The sequence below is a fragment of the Podarcis erhardii genome (genome assembly GCF_964252035.2).
Source record: "Podarcis erhardii genome assembly, chromosome: 13".
Lineage (NCBI taxonomy): Eukaryota > Metazoa > Chordata > Lepidosauria > Squamata > Lacertidae > Podarcis > Podarcis erhardii.
The window spans coordinates 30129232-30151479 of NC_138502.1; the positions used below are offsets into that span (position 1 = coordinate 30129232).

General features: G+C 48.8%; 1 protein-coding gene across 2 annotated transcripts in view; it reads left to right on the forward strand.

Moving 5' to 3' along the window:
• Window positions 1-22248, forward strand: part of KCNH4 (potassium voltage-gated channel subfamily H member 4) — a 58543-nt gene that overhangs the window by 964 nt on the left and 35331 nt on the right. For both annotated transcript variants that reach the window (XM_081837669.1, XM_081837670.1), the window contains exons 2-4: window positions 11456-11689; window positions 16841-16972; window positions 19018-19145. In XM_081837669.1, the coding sequence (XP_081693795.1) occupies window positions 11456-11689; window positions 16841-16972; window positions 19018-19145 (494 nt within the window). The remainder of the gene's footprint in view (window positions 1-11455; window positions 11690-16840; window positions 16973-19017; window positions 19146-22248) is intronic.

The window sequence follows — 22248 nt, forward strand, 5'->3', positions numbered from 1 at the left end:
GCAGGCTTCCTTAGGAGAGTTAGCAGACTTTCCTTTGTGCACGTGTGAAAGGAGACCGGGTGCGGCGGAACAGCTTCACCAAGGGTGTCTGTAGGCTAGGCAGCCGGGAGGGAAGAGTCGCCTGCCCGCAAGTGCTCAGTCTCGGGCATACCTTACTGGGCTCCGCAACATGCCGTAGGGATACCTAGAGAAGGGTTCCTCTGAGCATGTGCGAGAGGGTTTTCTTTCCCTTTCTCACCCTTAGGGAGACTCCTCACGCGTCTGGGATTAGAAGTTTTCTTCGCCCCTCCTTTTTTCTCCCTCCTCCATTGTCTCCCCTGAGATCTGCGTTTAGATTGGAAGCTCCTCGCGGCAGGCACCTGTCTTGCTTGCTTTTGCGGGGGGGACGGGGGACGACGACACTATTTATATTGATGGTGAGACTACAATAGCAAGGAGGAAGTCAGGGCTGTACATAAGGGAGCGTGAGTTGCATGCATTGCTACTTTTCGGAAACTTTTTCGACACGGTGCCTCTCTATGCGTGTGGCTAGGAAATCCTTTCCCTTCCCGATCTCCTACTGGCAAAGTGAAGCGAGGGATGTGGAATTTGGGGTGCTTTTAAGAGCATCCGACAAGGGGGGTAGGCAGTTCTCTTGCGCGAAGCCCACTGAGCTGCGCGATTCCTGTTCAGCCCGTCCCTGGGCACCTCCCGATTTCGATTTGAACGCATTTATTTGTTTATTACATTTGAGCCCCGACATTCTTCCAAAGAGCTGAGGGTGATGCAAATGGCCTTTCCATAGTATCTTCACAACAACCCTGTGAGTTAGGCTGAGCTGAACGTGTCCGTGTAAGTGGCCAAGGACCACACTCTTTAGACTGGATTACCATTCAAAGTGAGGGGCATCGCGACGCCTTTAAGTCTAGAGTTTTAAATTAACTACCTAACTGCATCACTGTTTGCTCCAGAACTCACTCAGACCCAGTCAGAAACTCTTTGGGATGCCAGGAGAACTAAGCCTATGGAGCCATAAGAAGGAGCAACCCTGAGCATGTGCAAAGAGCCTTTCCCCCTTTACCAAACAACCACAGTGTGCCCACCCTCCTGTGTGCGAGGAAGGGCCCCCAGCGTTTCTCCTTTTAGAAATGAAGCTAGGCTCGGTCAGGAGGAAAGGCGTGCTTGCTACAGACAGCAGTGACTCTCTGCCCACGTGCAGAGTTCTTTTTCACCTTCACCCGCGAGGGGAAAAAACCCACACACAGCTAGTTAAAAGGGAGAAAAGGCTGAGAGCATCTGTCGAGGATTATTTAGCTGTGATCCCCTGCATTATAGGGGGTTGGACTAAATGATCCTTGGGTTCTCCTCCAGCTCTACGATTCTATGCCACTTTCCAGGCGAGACCGAAAAGGGAAGAGCGAGCGAGCCCGAGGATGGGAAAGTCCTCCTTCTCAATCCCAGAGAAATGCTTGCGGGTTGAAGGAGGCTGCGCGCGCTGGGCGCAATCTGAAATGCATTCTACCCGCGCTCGAAGTGCCCTATCTGACTGTCGGTTCCTGGTTTATTTTATTATAGAATTGTAGGGTTAGAAGGCCCCCCCCCTCGCCCCACCGGGGTCATGTAGTCCATCTTAGACATTCAGCCTAGTTTCCGGGGCTGGAGACGCAGTGGTGCGGTCAGGGCAGGACTGGTAAGGCAGACGTCCAGAGCCCCACTCAGCAGAATGAGGCGGGGGTGGCCCCCAAACGCAGCACCGCTTGGATTACCGTCTAAAGAGGGGCAGTTGGATAAGACCATTAAGCCCGGAATCTAAAATTACCTAACTGCACTACGGCTGGGGTGTCGGTGCCAATTAAACTCGGCTCGATCTCCCTCTCTCTCTCTCTCAGACACACACGCCACACTCGCTTTCACTCTCACTCTCACTCTCACTCTCACTACCTGCTTAGCCCTGCGGGAGGGAAAAGGATACATGGGTGGGGACGGAAGGTGTAGTAATCGTATGTGTGTGTATTTAAAAAAAACCCCACAAACAACAACTAAAATGCCATATTGTGGCTCGAGGATTTTCTCTTTAAGAGGATTCCGGTCGTGGGGGGTGGGGGGTGGGGGAGGAGGAGGATTTAAATGCTTCCAGAAAGATCAATGAAAACTAATTTAGCATTTTCCTTTGGGGATGTCCGGGAGAAGCTTTCGTAATGAGCGCTCCCCGCCCCCCCCCCCCGCGCCAGCAGCGTTCCCCTTATTCCTAGGGGAGCCACAGCGAGCTGGCGCACAATACCTGAGAATAGAAGTTTTTGCTGAACGCTTGAGGAAGGGGGAAGGAGAAGAGGGGAACGCCCTTTCCCTGTACGCCCATCTCTACCCATGTTCCCGGTGATATAAAACGGGATTAAACCCAATATCGTTCTCCTGAGGCTGGGGACACGCGCTTCTCTAAGATTTAAGCTAGTCTCCAATATCAGCCAATTCCCCCCCTCCCCCCAGTTTTGTTTACCATCTAGTCCGATGAAGCGTTCTGGAAAACTGGAAAGCTTGCAAACCATTTTGTAACATTTTGGCTGGCCTATTTCTTTTTTCTTTTTAAGCCCTGTTGTGGATTTAGGAATCTCGTTTGCGAGCCCCTTAGTTATCCGCGTTGTTGTTGTTGTTGTTTTAAGCGCGCCACGCGTCAAGGAATTCCGCGTTGCTCTCGGCAGGACGCTAGATCAGCACTTCGGACAGCTCCTGAACTCCTCCTTGGAAGCTTAGACCGCGGCTGCTTCTGACGCCCTTGTGGCGCAAGGAAAAAGAGCCAAATCAGTGGAAGTCCAACTCTCCTTACTAGATAGGCGCTTACTAGAAGTAGCTGGTTATATTGGAGGCAGGGAATCCGCTTCAAAACTGTGAAGAGACAAGGCTCACGCTGCTTTTGAAATTGCACCCCTTTTCTGTCTTGAAGCCCCTTATGCCCAAATCTCAGAATTGTGGGCTTTTTGTGGTGATTGCTCAGCTGTGAGAGAAAGCACTCTGCAAGTGCTCAGAGACACCTATTTATCTTACATCACACGTCCTCTTGGTTAACGCCATGCCAAGCACAAAAAGCAATTATCAAGAGCACCCCTGAGCATGTACAGGATGTAATCAAGTCACAGCAGCCAGTCCCCACACATCTAAGCTTGGGCGGGGAGGAGTGTGGTAGGGTTATCCAATTTTGGAAGCAAGCATGTTGTGGGAGCCAGGACTCTTGGGTTCCTTCCTCTTCCAGGAGGGGTCTGGTGTCTGAGAACCAGTGGTGGTGCAATGGTGTTGGACTAGGACCTGAGAGACCAGGGTTTGATTCCTGGGTGACTTTGGGCCAGTCGTTACCTCTCAGCCTAACCTACTTTACAGGGTTGTTGTGGGGGTTAAGTGAGGGGAAAACAATGTAAATCACTTTTGAGCTTCCTGAAGAAAAAGGTGGACCATAAATGTGATAAATACATAAAATAAAATAAATTTTGGCATAGCACAAGGGGAGCTGGGAAGCAGGACTCCCAGTTTGCATCACCAGCTTGTGCAAGCTGTGCTGCTCAGTGGTTACAGCAGAAGATGCAGGAAGTCACTCTGGAGTTCCCTCTTCAGATGTAATCGGGGAACCCTCTCATGGATCACGCTTGGCTGCAGCATGTTCCACGAGGCTTTTAACTGGGAGATTAACATCAAATCTACAGAGCCACAATTCCCCATCGCTTGCAAAGCTCATTCATCCTTTGGCTCAATTGCTTTGGATTTTCAATTCACATCCTTCCTTACCTCCCACATGAATGGCTGAAGGTGGATTATCCCCATCGCAGCAACCTCATGTCCTCACATCCATCCCTGTGTGTTTTGGAGGCAGACTGGCTTGCCTGCATCTCTGAGCCCCATTCTGAACAGGGCTCTGTCTTTCTGAGGGAGTTCCGCCGATGGTAGCAAGCAGGCATGTGAGTTCTAGTGCAAAGGAGGCAAAGGAAATGCTATGCTGGAAGATACCTAGGTTGGTGTGAGTGTAGGCAAGCTTCTGAGTTCCACAGAACTGTCCGTCACTCTGAATGGGAAAGGCAGCAGAATCCACAGGAGTATGCACCAAAAGCTCTTTGAAGGAAGTGTGGTGTACAAGTGTGAAAAGTAAATTCAGCTGACGTTAAAGAACATTTCATTGTGGGTGGACCCCTAGCATCTAAAATGAAGAGAAAATGAGTGGATGTTATGCCTAAGAATGGAAGTGTGATGTGCTGGTATGTATGAGTGCTTCTATGCGGGTGTGTGTCTGTGTAATGGCCTTGCGCTGGCGTGCGGCCCCCAAAAGAAAACCCACAAAGGAACGCAGACCTTGGGCTGAAAAAGAGTTATCTTACTCTGTTCTAAGCCCACCCAACCTATTTCTCTAGCCTCCTTCTCCCTGTTTTTCTCAATCCTTAATCTGCAGCCTGCTGTTAACTGGACCCCAAGCACATGCAAACTCATATGCACACTCCTTCATCTCATTAGCACTTTTCAGCAACCTCAATGGCAGGGGTAGGCAACCTAAGGCCCATGGGCCAGATGCAGCCCAATCGCCTTCTCAGTCTGGTCCACGGACTGTCCGGGAATCAGTGTGTTTTTACATGAGTAGAATGTGTGCTTTTATTTAAAATGCATCTCGGGGTTATTTGTGGAGCATAGGAATTCGTCCACCCCCCCCCAATATAGTCCACATGGTCTGAGGGCCGGTGGACCAGCCCACTGCTGAAAAAGGTTGCTGACCCCTGCTCAGCAGGGTCAAAACCCCACACTTTGGGGAAATCCTGAGCTGTGACTGCTTATAGGCCTGCTGCCAATAAAATATACAATACAAGCAAAAAAAGGGAAGAAAATTAATGACTAATGAGGCACCATTAATGGAACTTTCTAGCCTTAATTTAGCAGTGCCTAGTCTACATCTTTGCTTTCAAATTAACTGGCAAAGGAGTAGCACCGATTACATTATTGATAGTATTTTGCATGCATATATTAGGTTTTTGTGGTGTCTTGCAGACACTCTGATTTTTTATTTATTTTAGGTTTGCTGTTGTTTCTGTTTAATTTATTGTTTGTTGTTTTGAAAATCAAAGCAAAAGCAAAAAAAAATGCACATTTAGTCGGACCTTTGCTGCTGGTCTCCCACAACCTTCCAGTATGGAATAGATTACTTTAGTGCAGAGTTGGGGAAACTGCTGTCTTCAGATATGGCCAAACTCAAACACAAATCATCCCTGACCATTGCCTATACTGGCTGGTGCTGATGGGAGTTGGAGATCAACAAAGTCCAAAGCACCATAGGTTTCCTGCCACTGCTGTAGAGTGTGGAGGGGCTTGATTTTATGAAGTTTTAATATCTCATGCATTTCCTCCCCTCACTACCCAGCAGGACTGCATTTAGCTCCTCCTGCTTTTGTCCTTCCCAGTCTCTTAGTAAAATCAGAGTTTCCTAGTAAAATCTGAGCTGAAAAGGCAGCCTGCATAAGTATTTGAATAGATCTGCGCTGATAAAACAACTTTTGGACTGCTCCCAAATCATACTTCCAGGCTGGTGGGAGGCTCTTCTCCTGAGCTTCTCTTCTGCTGATGCTCCATCTAAAAGTTCATTTGTGTCCTCTCAGGGTGGGCAGCTTACAGGATGTGGTTCCAGCCAGCCGGCCAGCCTGAGGGAGAGCTGCTCAGAACCGCGGAGAGTGCACATTTTAATACACAGCCCTTCTAAGCAGCCCCCTAATCCTGCATCCTAGAAGCCAAAAACTGGACTTAGCTACAGATGCAAACTATTTTTCACACACACACACACACACACACACACACACACACACACACACAAGCCCCAAGTTAATCCAAGCAGTGACCTGAGGTGACCGAGAGTTAAACAATTGGGTTGGGGTAGGGGGATGAGAAAGCTCTCAAGCCAGCCAGGGGGGCGGGGGGGGGGGAAGGCCACAAACTGAACTCCTGGTCAACTGGGCCTTTATCCCGTTGTCTCCAAAGGCAATTCTGGTTCATAATGAAAAAGAGATCAAGGCTCGACGATGCCTGTAAATCATACTCACCCACCCCGGCCCTCGGTTGTAAAGCTTGGATGTTCAGTAAGGAGGACAAAGCACTCTGCGTATGTGCAGAGGCACATCAATCCTTATTTTGAGAGGCCACGGCTAGGCTGGTTTGGGGGCTGAAAGCCCTGAACAACTTGGGTCCAGGTCACCTTGAGGACTGCCCGAGCCCTTATATCCCAACTTGATCAGGGTTTCCTCAAACTTGGGTCCCCAGCTGTTGTTGGACTACAATTCCCATTATCCCTAGCTAGCAGGACCAGTGATCAAGGATGATGGGAACTGTAGTCCAAAAATTTCTGGTCACCCAAGTTTAGGAAACCCTGTATTAGATCATCTGGAGGAGCACTGTTAGCTGTTCCCTGTCATACAGAGGCCTGACTAGCTTCAGCTAGAAGTTGGGTGTTTTGTTTTACTGGTCCCATGCTGTGGAATGGTGTTCCAGCGCTCTCGCTTTTGACAGACCTATTCCGTTGTTAAAGTTTTTCAAGGCGAGCCAGTCACTTTCACGACTATTTTGTATTGTTATTTGGATATCTTATGTTTACTATACTTGCACCTAATTTTATACACTGCTTTTTTCATATGTTATATGAGTTTGCAGTATATAAATATATTTTAAATATATTTTTAAAAAATTGTGTCCCAAAGCTGAATACCAGTATAGAAAACGGGATGGAGAGCTGTGTCCTGCTCAAATTAAGCCCTGGTGTGATAGTAGCAGGACTGAATTTCTCCCATTAAAGCCATTACAGCATTAAGCATTTAGGTGCCACTTGTTCCAGACATTCTCCAGCTCTGAGCTGCTTCAAGGCATTTTAATGTCTGAGGCAGAAAATTAAAGTCTCCCCCCAACACACACACCACAAAAGGCAAGATCTTCTGCAGAAGCTTCATTGAAATAAACTGTGCAGGACTGCCTACAATGTCCTTGTTTGGCTCCTGTTCATTCCAGTGCCGCTTGTGCAACAATACTTTCTGGTGGATTGATCAACCACGAGTCATATATGCCTGTTTCCTACTCTGTTGCCCTGAATGGTGTCCCAGTTCCACCCCTTGAGGATGCCACCTCATCTCGATTCAGATCACCTGGAGAGATTTGCTTCATAGGCAAAATGTGCAGCATGACCAGGATTGATTCAGAGGGAAGGGGATATTGGAACCTTATGCATTAGGGTTGGGTTTCATAGCTCTTCCACGGTTCTTGGCCCTCTCTGAGGACACAGACTTGGGCGCCATTTGAGGGGTAACACTTTGACCTTGCTGGATGGAAATCCGTAGCCCAAATGTCCAATTTGGCACCTTCTCCACCAAGGGCCATCTGTCTGCCTTGGGGCCATGCCAAGGAGCAAGGTGGCAACATCCTGATCAACACTCTGCAAAGCATCTAATCAAACAGGCAGGGAGAGCCGGAGCCGGAGCCGGAGCTGGTCAGAAGGCAGAATGTGCTGCCGCCTCAGTATCCTCCACCGGCAACCCCTTGTGCAAGGATCAGGAAAGCCATGCGGCGAAGGAAGCAAAAATAGATTGTGCCATGCAGGGGCTGATAAGCCTTCCTTTCTCAAGAGCACCCCAGGAAATACAGGCCTGTGGCAGTCTCAGGAAAAAGTTACAGTTCTGGCAGCAGTGCAAAAAAATCCAAGGGTGTGGGTGACATCCCTCCACCCAGTTTTTATCTTTTACTAGGGATGCTTTTTATGGTCTCTCTTGCCCATCCTCAGCTGACTCAGCCGTGGCCCCCTCCCACAATTTGTCTCCCTCCACCTCACCCTCTTTATCCCCCAACTCTCCTGCTGTTCTCTCTTGGACAAGGCTGTGTGTGTGTGTGTGTGTGTGTGTGTGTGTATTCCGTGCATCTGCAATCATACCATACGGTTTGGTTTTGTTTCTTCAAAAAAGCAAGTTTCTAGCCCCTTTTGAAACCCAACAAACTATGCATTGAAACAAGTGAGCAGTGCCTGGCAAGTTCTCATAAACAGAGAGGGTTGCAAAACTCCCATTTTCTGTAGGGAAGGTGCCTTGGTTATTTGTATAATCTCCTGTTCCAGATGCAAACTATACGTTATTTAAAATAGATGCACATTTGCCTGACTAAGCGCAGCAGCTTCCCCTTTGGCAAATTTTGCCTCACAGCCTTAACATTTAACCCTCATGTTCAGGGAGGGAGGGGGGGAAAGGGAAAGGATCTCTGCCAGAACTCCCCCCACCCCACATGTAATAACACGAGTTCACTCATTATCCCGATTTCTCTTCGAGGCTTTTGACAGGGATCAAGTCAGCTTAGGGCAGATCTCTTCCCACCATCAGCACCTCAGGGGACAGGTGTGTCTTTGGTCCTAGCGGTTGCTGTGTCTCTGGGAAGCAAAGTGCATTGTCAGCCTTCAGATCCAGAGTGATTTGTGTTAGGAGGAGGGGTGGGGAGGGAGCACACACAGGGTCTGGTTTTGGAGATGGAGCAGGAAATTGCCAGGAAGGAGAACTTAAGGGTAGCTCTACCATGAGGTCCCCACCCTCACCAACAAATTGCATATTTCCCCAGAAGGGAATCTGCCAGGGGTGCAAGAGAACTTCCCATGCGATTGTGTTCCATGGGTCAAATTTGCTACCCCTGAACAGTGTTGGAAGTCTTATTCTCTGCTCCACCTTTGCCTGTTTGTAGCACCACATCTGCTAGAAATCCAAGTGACTTTGCAACAGCTCTGCTGAAATTTGCAACAGCGATAAAGCCTGTCTTTAACAGGGTGAATGGCTGTTGCAATAAAACCATAGCCCTTCCTCTGTTGCAGCCTCCGCTTCAATTTTTTCGCTTGTAAGCTCTTTGCAGCACGGTGCTGTCCTCTTATATTTTGCAGTGTCCACCCTGCATACTGAGGACACTACGTCTAGGAATGGCAGCTTGGTGGCCTTTAGCAAAGACACCGAAACATTGTTTAGCAAAGGTGGGATACCCAGGCAGTGGGTGGGGGTGGGGTATGCGTGGCAATTGCAGTATTCCAATCAGAGCGGGGCAAATGCCGTTTTAATTTCCCACAATGCCTCTGGTGCAACACCCTCCCAAGGCATTGTGGGAAATTACAACAGCAGCCAATGGGCAGTGCTGAGAGTGCCTTTTAAAAAGAGGATCTAGGGTGGGTTTCAGCAGTGGGCCCCACAGGATGCTGGGGGTCCTGGCGGCTGCCCAAGGGTCCTGCATGCTGGTGCCAGGCCTGGAGCACAACACCATGAAAAAGCAGAGATACCGAAGGCCCAAGGTAAACAAAGGAGATTTAGCCAGCGTTCAGAAGGTCCTCAGAGACAGAAGTGAGCGCACACACAAGCAAACCTCCCTAGACAAGGAGTTCCTTCCACTTGGTCGGTGGCATAACAACAACAGCCCTGATTCTCACCTTTGCAACAGGGAAACACAAAGCAGGAGAGTTTTTTGCCTTCTGCCTCTGATCTTCCTATGGAAAGAGGCCCACAGTAAAACTGTAGGGTTGGGCATCACGTCTAGCAATTTGGCACCTTGTCTAGTGTTGCAATGGGCTTTGACGGGTGTTCACAGGTTAGCTTGTACCTGTGTACAAGTTGTCTCTACCTTCATGAGGAAGGAGGCTTGTTTGCAAGTTGTGCTGAACACAGGCACAAACTGCCTGCGCACTTGTGCAGGTGTTTGTGGGAAAGTGGGATGCCTGCTTTGTATAGCTCTGCTATTGGGTACACAGGCAGTACATGCATTGAACATCGAACACTGTATGTGACTAACTGTATGAGCATATAGCTCAGCTATTTGTGTACCCATATAATATGGTACCTCGGGTTACGAACTTACCGGTAATTTGTTCCGGAGGTCCGTTCTTAACCTGAAACCGTTCTTAACCTGAGGAACACTTTCACTAATGGGGTCTCCCGTCGCTGCCATCCTGGGCAACGTTTGCAACCCAAGGTACTACTTCTGGGTTAGCAGAGTTTGTAACCCGAAGCATTTGTAACTGGAGGTACCACTGTACTCAGTTTGTACGCTGAATGTAATGTGTGAACACACCTAAAGTCTGAAGGCAGTGCTTATTTTATTTTTAGAAAGAGAAGTCATGTATGGGAGCCCTGACATGTGCCCTGGAGAGATGTTCAGCTCCTTAATGTTAACATTGTGGGAAGCGGGTTGCAGTGGCTCAAAGGCGCTTTTCTCAATTATGTAATATTACTTCATATTGACTTGAGGACAGGCAATCATTCTTAAAAAGGTTGACAGCGGTTTGAGAGAGGCTTCACTCTGTATGTGTGTACCAGGAATGGGGAAAATGTGGCCCTCCATATATTGTCAGGCTGTAATTCCCATCAGTCCCAACCAACATGGCCAACAGCCAGAGATGATAGGAGTTGTAGTCCAAAACTACACACACACCTGGAGGATCACAGTACACACACCTGGAGGATCACAAGTTCTCCACCCCTAGTGCGTGCAAGCGTGGGTACACACACACACACACACACACACACACACACACACACTTCTTTGATGGAACTGTCTCTTCTGGTCAGTCAGACAGGTCTTTCAGGCTTTGAAAAAGTATCAAAACCTGACAAACCTAAAGCAGGGTTTCCCAAACTTGGGTCTCCAGCTGTTTTTGGACTACAGTTCCCATCATCCCTGACCACTGGTCCTGCTAGCTAGGGATGATGGGAGTTGTAGTCCAAGAACAGCTCAAAACCCAAGTTTGGGAAGCCCACCTAAAGGCAAAAGTGGGAGAAGCATAGATTTCATAAACAGCAATCTCAAAGTTACCTTCAACCACCAGGGAATAAAAAGCCTATTGTCTGCCTCCAGCTTCTGCTACTTCAAAGAAGAGGCTTGGCCAATGATGGGGTGCTCAAGGGGCTTACTCAAAGGAAGAGAGCTTGGCTGCAGAATCAACCACATCTGCATGAAATCTTTGTCCTGGTTATACCACTGAAGGAGGCATTCCGTAAATCGGGCTTGCCCGTTCAGACCAGCCTTCACCCAGCTGGTGTCTTCCAGTTGGACTAAATCTCCCATTGGCTCCAGCCAACATGACTGCCTGGTTGATGGGAGCTGTAGCCCACCAGCTGGAGGGCACCAGCTTGGCGAAGTCTGGAGGAGAGGGCTGTCAAGGGTTACTAGCCATGATGGCTATGTTCTGCTTCCACAGCCAAAAGTCAGCAATGCTTCTGAAAACCAGTTGCTGGGAACCAACGGAGAGGACAGTCCTCTTGTGTTCGAATCCTGCTTGCATATGGTTGACCGCTGTGGGAAAAGGATGCTGGGATAGATGAGCCATTGGCCTGACCCAGCAGGCTCTTCTTAAGTCCTTAAGGCCGATTTAGGCTGTAAAATCAGCACCCGAATTCCTTCTCCCCTGCCCATCCGCCAATGCTGGCATGACAACTCAGGGTCTCTCTTCTCCAACCACTCGCAGATAGCAACTTCCTGCTGGCCAACGCTCAGGTGCACCGCGGCTTCCCCATCGTCTACTGCTCTGACGGATTCTGCGACCTTACTGGCTTCGCCCGGACAGAAGTCATGCAGAAGAACTGCAGCTGCCGCTTCCTCTATGGCAGCGAGACCTGCGAAGCCATCCTGCAGCGCATCGAGAAAGTGCTGGAGGGGAAGCAGGAGTACCAGGCCGAAGTCTGCTTTTACAAGAAGAGTGGTGAGTTTGGCGGAGCCCCCTGGGAGGACTCCCTTCCCCTCCCGGCATTGCAGGCTGTTTGTATGCTGCTGGGCCTAATTCAAGGTGCTAATTCATATTAGCAGCTTGGGAGCTAGTCATTTGCTGGATGGAGCACCTCTAGCCATGTGAGCCAGGTTGGATCTGGTGTTTGGCCAGCAACTCGGGTGTGGAAAGCTTCCTTGCAGTCCTGTGGATGAATGGAAATGACTCCACAGGGACATGGAGCAGGATGTAGGGACCTCCCTGCTTTTCACCCTCCTGGAGTGTTTTTGCCTGGCTGCAATGTGTGCCCTGGGGCTCTGATTGTACCTCTTCCTTGCCTGGTTAGAGGATAGAGAGGGTTGTATGAGTGTGAAGAAACTAGAAAACCTGCTGTGCAAAGGGAAAAAGTACTTTTACTGCTCCGCTTAGTGAGCAGGAAGTTTAGTGAGCAGGAAGAGTCTGTAGCAGTGAGCAGTGCAGAATCAGAGGCAGAATCAGAGGTTGGAGAGGAGCAGGGTCAAGAGGCAGCGATGAGTCAGGCTGGTGAAGAAACCAGGGGGGTCTCCTCCTGCTGCAACCAGTTCCTCTCCCTCCTGGTCTCCCAAGAGCAGAAGAGGTATGAAGAGGGAGGAGCAGAGACAGGCTTGTTGGCCTAGTCTCAGATTGCTTGGAAAGGACCCAGGGGAGGAGGAATCTAAGGGCACTGTGGGTATGCTTTATTGCTTTATTGGGGCAAGGTCTACTTGGAAGAGTTGCCGTGCTCACTAGGCCTGGCCTCCTGAGCTGCTTGTTTCTTTGAATACAGTGGTACCTTGGTTCTCAAATGCCTTGGTACTCAGATGCCTTGGTTCTCAAACGCTGAAAACCTGAAAGTAAGTGTTCCGGTTTCTGAATGTCTTTTGGAAGCTGAATGTTTGCTGGGGCTGCTGGCTATTGTTTCTGGGGCGCCTGTACCAATCAGAATGTTTTCAAACATTTTGGAAGTCAAACGAACTTCCGGAACAGATTAAGTTTGGTGCTTTTGTTTCTGCTTTTTATTTTGCGTTTTTGTTTTTGAGGCTTTTTTGGTTAATTTGTTTTTGTGACTGCGTGGAACCCAGTTTAGCTACTGATTGTGTGACTGTGGAAATGGATCAAAAACCCCATCCAAACAATAACTATCATCAGTGCAAATAAGAAAAAACAATTAATTTTAATTTTTGTCATCTACAATACTGTCTTATTTATTTTATAGTACAGTACATTGATTATTAGGAGGGATGTGGGTGGTGCTGTGGTCTAAACCACAGAGCCTAGGGCTTGCAGATCAGAAGGTCGGCGGTTCGAATCCCCGTGATGGGGTGAGCTCCCGTTGCTCTGTCCCAGCTCCTGCCAACCTAGCAGTTTGAAAGCAAGTCACAGTGCAAGTAGATAAATAGGTACCGCTCTGGCAGGAAGGTAAACAACATTTCCATGTGTAGCTCTGGTTCGCCAGAAGCGGCTTAGTCATGCTGGCCACATGACCCAGAAGCTGTACTGGCTCCCTCAGCCAGTAAAGTGAGATGAGCGCCGCAACCCCAGAGTCGTCCGTGACTGGACCTAACGGTCAGGGGTCCCTTTACCTTTACATTGATTATTGCTTTCATTTTATGTATCATTGATCTCGTTAGATAGTAGAATTCATGTTAAATTGCTGTTTTAGGGGTCGTTTTTAAAAGTCTGGAACGGATTAATCCATTTTGCATTACTTTCTATGGGAAAGTGTGCCTTGGTTTTGGAACTCTTTGGTTTTGGAACGGACTTCCGGAATGGATTAAGTTTGAGAACCAAGGTACCACTGTAAAGAGCTAAGCGCACTGACGCTGTGTGAGGCATTGCCGACCTGTTCCTGACAACTGCTCCTGATATCAGCTCTCTGGCCCTGCCCATCACTGTGGAAGGTTGCCCAAAAGGAAACATGGCCCCTGGTGTGAAAAATGCCCCCTGCCCTAGAGGCACGGGCTGCTTGGACACTGTCGGGATTTTGCTTTGTGGTTAGGACACTTCACATCCTGAACCACTGGTGACTCTGCTGAGGTTGCATCAGTGCTGGCTCCTTTTTTAATAGTGCTTGGTTGACGGCAATTGTTTTTTTTTTTTTTTTTATTGCTGTGGCCATAATGTATTGGGCCAGCTGTGGTCAGGCTTAAAAGAGTGTGAAATCTAAAAAAGCCAGAGTTGAGCTAAGCACAATTTAAGCTCAGGGTCTGAGGGTTGCTGGGCACTTGGTGGGGAAGAGTGCTTCATTCAGATCCTTCTCCCTGGCTTCCCATAGGCAGCTGATTGGTCCCTGTGAGAACAGGCTACTGGACTAGCTGGGTTTTTCTTAAGTTGTTAATTTATTCTTAGAATAGGCTGGTTTGTGTCATTTATACACATTGTAGAATTAGGGTTTCTTTGGTACAGATTGATGAAGTGCTGTTGGTGCACAGCGGACAATGCTGGGGTCCTGGGTTCTCTGGAGAGCCCAAGGGAAATAAGGTGTCCAGAGAGACACACTCGCTTCCTCAGTGAGGGGTGGGTGTCTCATAGCTCCAGGGTTCCATTGGCATTTTCCCCCTGGACATGGTTTAAGATGCTGGGCTGTTGTTGTTTTACAGCAACAAACCCCTTAACACAGGTCCTGTTTCAGACCAAACAGAAATGGGAAGGTTCTGCCCAGCTGCCAAAGCCTCATTTACTGGGGTTGTATGCCTGCTGTGGCAGCAGCTTCTGGTTTCCAGCGAGATCTTGTGGAACTCCCGTGAGATCTTGCTGGAAGCCACTGCCACGCCTTCAATGTCAGTGCCAGAAGGGGGTTGAAGAGGCACATGTGGCAGCTCCAGGGAAGTGGCTTCTGGGTAGATGTGGCAGGAGCCTCACAAGATCTCATGAGAGTTCTGTGAGATCTTTCCAGGACCCAGAACCCACCACCATAGCTTCCTCTCTGGTGGTGCTGGCAGCAGGCGATTTGTTGGGAGTTAGATCTACAAGAAAAAAGATCCCACCTAAACATTAGGAAGAACTTCCTGACAGTAAGAGCTGTTCGACAGTGGAATTTGCTGCCAAGGAGTGTGGTGGAGTCTCCTTCTTTGGAGGTCTTTAAGCAGAGGCTTGACAACCATATGTCAGGAGTGCTCTGATGGTGTTTCCTGCTTGGCAGGGGGTTGGACTCGATGGCCCTTGTGGTCTCTTCCAACTCTATGATTCTATGATTCTATGATTCCACTATTGTGGATCGTGCCAACGAAGCAGACTGTTTCATATCGCCTGTTAAAACAGCTTGAGCTTGGCAAACTTCTGAAACTACCTCCACATTTAGCTCTTCCAATTCTTTCAGGTGCAAAGAGTGTGGTGCTTGTTCTAGATGCTACATTTGGAGTGCGTGGGGATATGGAGAGATGGAGAGTTGTTTTTTCATGGCAGCCCTTTTCTCTGTCTAAACCTGGGTTCTGTGAGGTTGTCAGCTGCCTGCCACCAGATAATAAATAACAGCTTTCTCAGCTGCTGAAGGCTAGCTGCTAGGCCATCACGTAACCTATCGCTTGCAGTGTTATGGCTAGACGTCAAATACCAATGGACAAATGGCAGCGTACAAGAACCATACTTCCATTCTAGAAAAGATGTGAGTCGCACTCACATGGAAATATTAATATTATTATTACGTTTTACCTATATTTACTTAAGCAAATAAGGCTTAGCTGCCGCTGCATTTTAAAAAACAACAACGATCCTCCTAAAATAGCCCAAACAGAAGAAAAGAGAGGTCATTCTCAAGCATCTGCCAAAGGATGTATTTATAAAAATTAATCATCCAGCACATTTCAACAAATGTCCTCATCAGAGGAATATCAAAAAGTAAAACTAGTGTAAGAACCATATCACCAGGCTAGAAAAGATCTGAATAGTGCTGATGAAATGGGTATTATTAGTAGTTTCTTGTTTTATCCCTCTTGCGCTCTCATGGTTTCTCGTACAAATGCTATTCTAATCTGCTAGAATGGTGTTGCTGTTTTTACGCTGATCGTACAGCTTTTTGGCTATTGATATTTACTGTCGCTTCTTGGAAGCATTTGTTCAGATGTGTTGTGGCGTTCAATGATTCTCTTTCAACATCAGCTTGAGACTTGAGTGTTAACTTTTTAAAGCTGCTACTGCACCATATAGTCCATGGGTAGGCAAACTAAGGCCTGGGGGCTAAATCCGGCCCAATCGCCTTCTAAATCCGGACTTCGGATAGTCCGGGAATCAGCGTGTTTTTACATGAGTAGAATGTGTCCTTTTATTTAAAATGCATCTCTGGGTTATTTGTGGGGCCTGCCTGGTGTTTTTACATGAGTAGAATGTGTCCTTTTATTTAAAATGCATCTCTGGGTTATTTGTGGGGCATAGGAATGTGTTCATTATTTTTTTTCAAAATATAGTCTGGCCCCCCACAAGGTCTGAGGGACAGTGGACCGGCCCACGGCTGAAAAAGTTTGTTGACCCCTGATAGTCCCTCTCAAGCCCAGGCACTAGATGTGCAATTGCTACACTTTCCTCCTCAACCTCGTTTGGGTCAGATCATAGCAGCTGTGATCAAGCTAATACGAGGGCATTTCTATAGGGTTGGTGTCCTTTTTTGTTTTAGAAAGCGCCTTTGAGCGTGTGCAAAGTATCTTCCTGCGCCCACTGCCAAGAAGGATACAATTTATTCCCCTAAAAAAATTTGCACAGAGTGCCTTTGAGCATGTGCAGACTGCTTTTTCATTGTAAGAAGAAGCATCCAAAACGTAGAGCCATTCTAAGCTGATCACGGGCAGTTTAAGCATGAAGGCACATTTGAAGGAAACCACCAGGAAGAAATTATGGTAATAGAATCATAGAACTGTAGAGTTGGAAGGGTCCCTGCAATGCGGGAATCTGCAACTGTCCCATACGGGGATCGAACCTGCAACCTTGGCGTTATCAGCACCACACTCTAACCAACTGACCTTTCCAGGCAAAATTCCATGGGGTTGGTTCTGGTTGAAGCTGCCGAAGCTTCAGATACTCCTGAGGAAGCAAGGGAGGTGTTTGTGGGGATTGCAGAGATGAGCGTGGCAGGGGCTGCTGTCGTTCCTCCTCAGTACAGATGGCGATGCTGCTCTGTCCCTTTTCTCCCTGGTGCAGGAACAGCCTTCTGGTGCCTGCTGGACATCGTACCTATCAAGAACGAGAAAGGCGAGGTGGTCCTTTTTCTCTTCTCCTTCAAGGACATCACCGAGAGCCATGGAAAGAGCCAGTCGAGTGAAAAGAAGGAGGGTGAGACCTTGGTGGGGGAGGCAGGCTGGGCGGCAGTGCTCCTTGGCAGAAGAACACACCGAGCGAGGGGTACGCCTTAAGAGAGCAGCCGTTGGCTCCAAGCTGGTTTGGGCATCTCCTTCCCCACTCTGCAAGGCTTCGTCTGGGATGTGTGCGTGCATATCTCTCTCTCAAAGGGAAAGGCATAGTCTATGCCTGCACCAAGGGACGCGGGTGGCGCTGTGGGTTAAACCACAGAGCCTAGGACTTGCTGATCAGAAGGTCGGCGGTTCAAATCCCCGCGACGAGGTGAGCTCCCGTTGCTCGGTCCCTGCTCCTGCCAACCTAGCAGTTTGAAAGCATGTCAAAGTGCAAGTAGATAAATAGGTACCACTCCAGCGGGAAGGTAAACGGCGTTTCCATGTGCTGCTCTGGTTTGCCAGAAGCGGCTTTGTCATGCTGGCCACATGACTCGGAAGCTGTACGCCGGCTCCCTCCTTTACCTTTATGCCTGCACAGGAGATGCTCACCCCCTTTCAGCAAGAACTTGCGGCCTTCCCAGTATTGCTGGAACTCCAGCTGCCAGCAGTCTAGCTGCATGGTCCTTGGTGATGGGTGATGGGAGCTGCAATCTCTGTCCTCGTTCCAGGTTCTGCCTCTGCTTTGAGAGGCAACTGTCGCTGGGTATTGCAAGTGGGGAAAGAAAGAGTTGCTGTTGCAGTCAGGGTCCCCCAGGCATCCGATGGCTGGCCCTTGCTCAAACTGCTGCCGGAAAGAATTCCCATGAATAGGAAGTAGGAAGACCCTTTGGGAAGGCTGCTTGAGGTTCCTGTGAGGTTTTCCTTCATCACTGTTGGACTGAAAGCAAGCTGTAGAAGCGTTTGTTTGGATTAGCTGAGGAAGACTCCATGGGGTTAGAAGAGCAGCTGTTCTTAGATTAAGGTCATCACTATCCTTACATCCAGAGATGTTCCATCACTACAGAACAGGGCGAGTAATTCTTTGACCAAAATAGCTTCGGGAAAGATTTTTTTAAAAAAATATTATCATTCTATTCAGACCGTTTCGGTACCGCTTAATATGAAAACGTATTTCCAAGCAATGTGCAGAAACAACAACAAATTTAGAAAAAGGGCACGATAAAGTTCCTTCTTGTTGTAAACACACCTCCCTGCATAAGAGCTTTCGACTTCCACTCATTCATCCTGGCTCTCAGCCAGGGCCCAAACAAACTCACAGATCACATGCCCCCCCCCCCCCAAATAAAAATATCTCACAGTGAATAGGGTGTTCCTGGAACACATTCTCTATCACTCTAGACTTGCTTTTATGGGCTTGCTTTTAAGGTTGATGGAGCTTCTTCAAGTTGCCCATAGCTGCATCCTATTCAGGTGCATCCACACACCTGGTTCCAGGCTACAGAAGGTTTAGTTTGGCGTGTTTCCTGGGGGGGGGGCAAAGGATGACAAACAGGACACCCCTCTATTCGCAGGCCTTTGTCTGGCCTCTCCACACTTCTCCTCTTCCACCTGCTTTACTGTGTCATCATGTCAGGGCTCTGTGTCCCAACAGAATGAGCTGGAGGTGATATCACATGCTGGCTCACTGCTTGTTGCATCTAGCATGTTGCAGGGTATTCAGAGTGACGTAATCCGACTTTCTGTCATTAACAGCCTATTGGACGGAATCAGCCCATAAGGTTCCATCTAACTCTTTTCCTATGGTTAGATACCTGCAGCCAACCTAGCACTTCGCTTTCGAAACTGCCTTGCTTATGAGTACCCTATAGCTGACAGGTTTGTCAACACTCCACAGAATCGCATCCATGGCTAGCAGAGTTTGCCCCAAAGAGGCAACTAACTGCCATTTTTGTTTCCCCCCCCCCCAACCACACATATGATTCTGAGGTCAGCATTTCAGCTTGGAGCCTGAGAAGCAGGAACAGGAAGGAAAGCCAAGGGGGATGGATACAGCACGGCAATGTCAGAATCCACATAAAACAAGGTGTTCCCTCTCTAAGATGGGAATTTTGAGCCTGACCTGTCCCACTCTTTTTCTTCTTCCAGAAAAGCACCGCTGTAAGAAGGCAGGGAGCTCCCATCTGCGGGCAGCCAGGAAGCAAGGCCGCACAGCATTGCACCACCTCGCCAGCCAATTCAGCAAGAAGGAACGGACAGAGATGAAGATCAACAGCGTAAAGATGATTTGCTTGTTTTGCCCGTTGAGGAGGGGATGGTGGTGACTGGTTAATCCTTGCGGCCCTAACTATGCAACTGTCTGCATACTGGCAGGCATACACCTCTGTCCTTGCTCCCCACAAACACCTTATTCTGAGAGGCCATTGTTCTGAACGAGGGACCTCTTAAGGATGGGTGTGCATGGAAAAGACTGAGGCCACAACGCCATACATTTAAAGCACTATGTTGCCGCGGCTTCCCCCAGAGAATTATGGGATCTGTAGTTTGCTAAGAGTGCTGAGAGTTTCTTAGGAGACCCCTCCCCCCCCCATTCTCCTCACAGGGCAACCATTCCTAGATTTCCCTGGGAAGACGGACTGCTAAACTACTGGGGAAATTGTAACTCTGGAAAGGGAATAGCTTCCCACCCTCTTCATGTTCTCCTCACAACAACCCTATGAGGTAGATTAGGCCGAGAGGCCTGGCCCAAGGTCATCCAGTGAGCTTCACGGCTGAGTGGGAATTTGAACTCTGGTCTCCCAGGCCCTAGTCTGACACTCTAACCTCTACACCATGGTGTACTCTATAGTGCAAGGCTGCCCCTCCAGGTGGCAATGGTGCAGTTGCGTTGAGGAAGCATTGCACCATAGCCACTGTTATTATTGCGTCGATTGCAATAGTGCACTCCCATGAAAAACACCGTTCTGGAGGGGCCCTTAGAGGCTTAAAAAAAAAATTCTGTGGATTAACAGATGGTGTTGTGGGGTTATTCACGTGCTCTCTCTTAGCAGAGCAAAAAACCCCAGAGATGTGCAGCCCACAGATATGATTTTGGGCAGCCGCCAGTGGCTTGCAGTGTTAATAGCATTAAGCCCATCACTTTGAAGGCCATTAATGCCTTTGCTGAGGGTCACCCTGCGAGGCAGCTCTGCGATTTCTCCCAGCAGTGAGTGCAACCCAACAGGCGGGTGTCCTCAAGACTCAGAGCAGCAAAGAGCAGCCCAGGCAGAGCAAACGAGGCAAGGACTGCCCACTGCCTGATTTGGGGCCTTGTGGAGTTTTGTTAGAGATTCCAACTAAACATCAGGAAGAACTTTCTGGCAGTAAGAGCTGTTCCACAGCGGAACAGATTCCCACGATTGGGGGTGGACTCTCCTTCCATGGAGGTTTTTCAGCAGAGGTTGGATGGCCACCTGCCATGAATGCTTTAGCTGAGATCCCTGTATTGCATGGGGTTGGACTAGATTATGGTTACCAGATTTTTTTCAATGAATCCGGGGACACTCTTTTTTTTCTTCTTTTTTTTTTTTTGAAGCTGAGTAGCAGCAGGGAGTCAGTAGTGGGGATGGTGAGGCAAAAGACCCTGGGCCCAAGCACACATGCATATTGTATCAAGGTGCAAAACCCTTCTTTCGCACCCTGTGAAACATAAATGCGCAGAGTTTTTTTAAAACTGGGCAACCGCCCGCCCATGACTCTCGAGCCTTCCCTGATCTCCTGCCCCCTTCCCCCTTTGTTTTGACAGATCAGTGGAGGCTCAGGAGTTGCGGGTGGGCAGCCGTTGCTGGGGGGGGCGCAAGGTGTGCAGTTTCTCTGCCAGGCAATGTGCAAAGCCCTTCTTTCGCACCCTGTGAAACATACATGTGCAGAGTTTTTTTAAAAATGGGCAACTGCCGCCTGTCTGCGACTTCTGAGCCTCCCCGATCAGTCAAAACAAAGGGGGAAGGGGGCAGGAGGCCAGGGAAGGCTTGGGAGTCACGGGTGGGCAGTGCGCCGTTGCCCAGTTTTTAAAAAACTCTGTGCATTTATGTTTCACTGGGTGCAAAAGAAGGGCTTTGCACCTTGCCTGGCAGAGAAACCGTGCGCCTTGCACCCCTCCTGGGCAACGGCCGCCTGCCTACGACTCCCAAGCCTCCCCCGATCTGTCAAAACAAAGGGGGAAGGGGGCAGGAGATCTGTACCACCGGATGTCCCCGGTTTCCCTTTGGCAGTGGCGGTGGCAGCGAGCAGCAAGCAGCTCCTGAAGCCAGCCAGAGCCAACTGTGCTACCAGGCTGGCTCCGGGCTGCTGAGGCTGCCGCTGCCACGTTTCCCAGGGACAGATTTGCAAATCTGGGGACATTCTGGGGATGGAATTTGTCCAGGGACAGATTTGCAAATCCGGGGACTATCCCCAGGAACCGGGGACATCTGGTAACCCTAGACTAGATGGCCCTCAGGGTCCCTTCCAACTCTATGGTTTTATGGTAATGCAAGAGGCATAGAGTTCAATGACCCTTTCCAGCCAGGTAAAAACACCTGGGGGAAGTGAAGTAAGGGCAGTGAGAGGGATGTGGTCTGGAGAGAGTTTCAAGCACCAGATGGAGAGGCTGGAAGGGCCCCTGAGTCTGAGGTTACTCACCCTGGATTTAAAAGTGTGTGTGGTATTGCATCATAATAGAAAGTGATGCAGGGACTCGGATCTATCAGGAAGTTTATAAACCCAGGAGCCAGATTGGCTGCAGCAGAGGTGGGGCTGGGCTGGGGACCAAATGAGTACCTTCATGCCTCTCTCTCTCAGGCCCTTGGGACTCTCTTCAGGCCACACCTCTCTCCCCAGGCCATGCCCCCTCAACTGCATTTCTTCACGCCCTCCTTGAGTGTTCTTGCCTGGCTGGAATATGTCCTTGAATTCTGATAGTGAATAATGTTTTCCTGGATGAAGGGGTGTGTGTGGGTGTGTGGGTGTGTCTAGAAACTATCCTATTTAGGTGGAATCTACACACATATAAAAAAAGTTGTGAAAATGCTTTTAAATTTTTTTTTGAAAAAATATATTGAATTTGCTATAGCTCACCATCGTCACCTAGTGCCACATTTGTATAATACACCTTACAACACACTTAAATTGTTTTATTTGCAGCTGTATAGCTGAGTGCTTAACGAAGGTAAAATGAAATTGCTTCATCCATTTTTGCCTATGTCACTGGCCACTGCTGCCATCCAAGCTATTTCTGTACCATAGCGGTTGGGTAATCTGTGGCCCTCCAAATACTGTTGGACTCCCAACGTCCGCCCCCCCCCCCCAAGTCAGCATGGCCAATGACCAGGGATGAAGTGAGCTGTAGTCACCTAGCAACCC